This window comes from Mus caroli, chromosome 13 (assembly GCF_900094665.2).
Source record: "Mus caroli chromosome 13, CAROLI_EIJ_v1.1, whole genome shotgun sequence".
NCBI classification, from domain to species: Eukaryota; Metazoa; Chordata; class Mammalia; order Rodentia; family Muridae; genus Mus; species Mus caroli.
The window spans coordinates 46,861,635-46,865,572 of NC_034582.1; the positions used below are offsets into that span (position 1 = coordinate 46,861,635).

The following is a 3,938-nucleotide window of genomic DNA, read 5'->3' on the forward strand; positions in this document are numbered from 1 at the left end:
GCTGCCGTGGGTTACTTTGTTATCCTAACAGCCACACCAGAGCAATTCATGTAGACCGCACTGCACTGCAACAAATCGCAAAAAATTAAAAGAGAAATGACACCTGCTCATTGTAGAAAATGGTTGTTATATGTAACTTGCTTCACCAAACCACGACTTAACACCCTGGCAACTTCCTTTTACCTGAGCACATCTTTTTAAGATGGGACTAGCTCGCAGCCAAGCGTAATTAGCGTGGCCATCAGGGGCGGCGGAGGGCACCTTACCCTCCCGAAAGCTCCGCAGCTGGGCTTCCCCAACCACAGAGACCCCCAGCCGTCTCGTGCCGCTCGGGTAGCGCTCCGGCCCCCCAGAGCCCGGGATACCTCATCGCGCGTCCGCCCACCACCCAACGGCTCGGCCCCCAGGCACGTTCTAAACCACTGCGCACGCGCTGCGAGGCACTTAACGACTCGGCTCCGCCCTTCTCTGTATCTCTTGGGGTCGCCCGGCGCTCCTCGCTGAATCGTTAGCCAATCCTTACTCCCGCCCTCGCAATCTTGCAACAGGCTTCTGATTGGTTACCTGTCCTCGAGGTCTGCGCGGAGCGTGATTGGTTGGTGGCTTCGCCCAATCGGCGGAGGGCTGTCGGATTCAAATCCAGAGCGTTGGGCCTGCGGTCGTTGGCCTCATTCGAGTCGTTGCGCCGGCCCTAGGCGGACGTAGAGCCCCTTGCGCCCGGTTTCCTGTTCCCGCTAGCTCCTCTGCGCGCCGGCAGGATGGCCCACAAGCAGATCTACTACTCAGACAAGTACTTCGATGAGCACTACGAGTACCGGTGAGCAGCGCCTGCGGAGGAGGGCCGCGCTGGGGGGTCAGACCTGGTGGTCGGGGCTCGGGCCCCCTTAGAGGCCTCTGTCCGTCCGGGCAGCCTTGCTTTGTGTAGTGTTGTGGGGATCGCAGGAGATGGGGAGTCGTTAGATGGGTGGGCAGCGCCTAGTCTGGGAGTTCACGACCGCAAACCGCACTGGCCCGGACTGGCCGGGAGGGGAAGTCCCCGGAAACTCACCCGACGGGCATTACCGAGTGTCTGATGGGTAACGGCTCCAGACGCTGTAACACGGGTCGTTGTTAAAGGGCTTCAAGACCAAATTGAAAACTCGAGATTGCCTTGGGGAGGATTGGGGTGGTGGTGGCTACGTTACCTTCAACTGCTAGTCCATATTGGCCACGTTTGGGGCTTGTGAGGAAGTTTTGAGTTTTAAACCCTGAGATCCGCTGGAAGGTAGTACCTACGTTAATATAATTAGCCAATGGAATTGTGGGAAGTAAGGGAGGATTGTAGTTAACTTTATTGTATCCCTTCTGACTTGGGGTGTGGTCTCAAAGGCCTTTCCGCCGCTGGGTTCTTCTGGGTTGGGATTAGAGCGTTGCATTCTGGGACACAGTCAAGAACTCCAGGTGGGTAAAACCTGTTCCTCCCTTGGGCAAATAGTGACCTTGTTTTCTGTTTGCTGCTCTTTAAGGTTAGTGTCCAGAATGCTGTTTGAGGAATGAGACACTTTTTAAAAGAGTGGCTTCACCGCCCCACCCCCCATTCTCTTAATCCGCTAGTGTAGAAGTCTTCACGGCCAGAAAACTTTCTCCAGGCCGTTTGACGATGCACTAATGCTATGAACTTGAATGTTCTTAAGTAGGGAAGTCTCGTGGTTTTGCTTTTTTTCCCCCTTACTAAAAAATTTAAATACATATAGTCTTTTTTTTTTTTATGTGGTTGCTGGGATTTGAACTCAGGACCTTCCGAAGAGCAGTCAGTGCTCTTAACCACTGAGCCATCTCAACAGCCCCCACATATAGTCTTTACATAATAATTACAAACTTCACAATGGTAACAATGTGATAATTGGCTTAATATTTGGTCATTATAGTAACCCAGAGCTCGGTTTGGAAATATCCAAAAATGACTGAAAGTAATGGTACTGTCTTTCTAAATTAGGCAAATAATTATTTGGATGGAAATGTTTAGCATATGGGTTTATATACATTTCTTTGGTTGCCAAAGTGAGATATTTTAGTTTCTAAACTTGGAGTATATAAGTTTGTGCGTGTTTTGGGGAGCAACTGCTGGTCTGTCTTAAGCATTTTACTCCGATATAAAGTAGGAGCTAGTTTATTACCCACTGGAATCCAGAGGTCAGAAAAGGTGTTTTATTTTGAAACATTCAGTGTTTAAGCCTGCTGTTCTGCCTCAGCAGTTGCTGAGATGGTGGGTGTGTTGCCACACCTAGCTTGAGCTTAATTGACCAACCTTTACAAAAGAATTCGAGAGGTGCTCTTGACAGGGACTGTGTACTGGTGATGTGACACAGGTGTGAGTCTAGGGTGTTTATAGTAGAACTCTGTGTGTTGGATAAATTTCAAAACTTAGTGATTTTTGTCAAGGGGTGATTACTAGGAACAGAGTAGACTGCTCCCCAAATATCATGGGAGTCCGTCCTTTTGGGCCTTTTTGAGGGACTCTCCATAGCCCAAGGTGTCCTGGAACTCCATGTAGACAGAGCTCTAGCCTCATCTGCCTTCCTAGTGCCATCAGGCCCAGCCTGTCCTTACAGAAATAAAATGGAGGATTTCTTTGCACTTGAGTCATATACTGCACTTTTTGTATTCCAACAAAAACTGGGTTTAGAGAATAGTTTTCCTGGTGCATGATCAGTAATAATATACAAATACAATTATGTACATTATAAACGACCCCATATGAAGTACAGCCTCTTGCCATGACTTACCGAGTAGGAGATACTTGAGGCTACTTGTATCTGAATGCCTTGTAGGGACAGTACTGTTTGTGAAAGCTAATTGACAAGCATCCTGTCTGTCACTTAAGACATATCAGTGGCTGGGCGGTGGTGCACGCCTTTAATCCCAGCACTTGGGAGGAAGAGGCAGGCCGATTTCTGAGTTCAAGGCCACCCTGGTCTACAGAGTGAGTTCCAGGACAGCCAGGGCTACACAGAGAAACCCTGTCTCGAAAAACCAAACAAATGAAAAAAAAACCCCAAAACAACAACAAAGACTGATTATCAGTGGAAAGATAAGGTCCTGGGTTATTTTGTACAGTCAGTAGTCATCGGCCTTGTGGTAAAGCTGATTAAGGATTATCTGCACTCAAATCCACAGCGTAAAGCCTATGTTATGGGCAGTTGGGTGCTTGGAGTGGACTATGGACTGCACTATCCCAATTCCAAAAGTCCAGAGCTGATTTTGCACCTCCATCTCAGACTTGACTTATATTGGTCAAAAAATGTTAATTGCTAACTTTGTGTAAAGTTAAAACCAGCGGTAATTAAAATGAGGCTGAAATTTAGAGATACTTTGTGGTGACAATGCTTTATGCAGGCTAGGGTACAAATTTGCTTGTGTATATATGTGTTAAAATTGTGTTTGTTTGTTTTGGCCCTGAATCAAGGCCGCAGTTTACTGAAGCTGTTGGTTTCAAGCAGGAGCCTAAAGAAATATCTTTCTATGGTCTGTTGGCCATTGCAGAAATTTGTAAATCTAATGGTCAATTCATTAGAAAGAAACATCTGGATGGATGTTGTACCCAACTCTGTAATTGTAGCACTTGGGAGCCTAAGGCAAAAAGATAGTTTGAGGCCAGTTTCCACTGCAGCATGATAAGGAGTGGGGGGCGGGGTAAGAAGGAAACAGCTGAGTCATTAGTGATAGATATGGCTAAGTCTCCATGAGATTCTAAGATTTCTGTATGATACTTACACATTACTGGTTTAGCTTAATTGTTCATTAAATTATATGTTAGATCTGTTAATAGGAAAAAAGATTACTGTGGGGGAAAAAAAAAGCCCAGTGTGGTGGCACACGCCTTTAATCCCAGCACAGAGGCAGGCGGATTTCTGAGTTCGAGGCCAGCCTAGTCTACAAAGTGAGTTCCAGGACAGCCA

At 47.1% G+C, this 3,938-nt stretch overlaps 1 protein-coding gene and 1 non-coding gene across 2 annotated transcripts in view; both read left to right on the forward strand.

Annotated features, from left to right (window-relative positions):
- Positions 1-582: 582 nt before the first annotated feature.
- Cks2 (CDC28 protein kinase regulatory subunit 2) overlaps positions 583-3,938 on the forward strand; it is a 5,400-nt gene continuing 2,044 nt past the window's right edge. Inside the window, exon 1 of the mRNA XM_021180660.1 lies at positions 583-817. Coding sequence (XP_021036319.1) covers positions 759-817 — 59 coding nt within the window. The 5' untranslated portion in view covers positions 583-758. The remainder of the gene's footprint in view (positions 818-3,938) is intronic.
- LOC115029120 lies at positions 3,430-3,565 on the forward strand. Its single transcript, XR_003834691.1, has one exon. It is a non-coding gene; the product is annotated as a small nucleolar RNA SNORA2/SNORA34 family (small nucleolar RNA).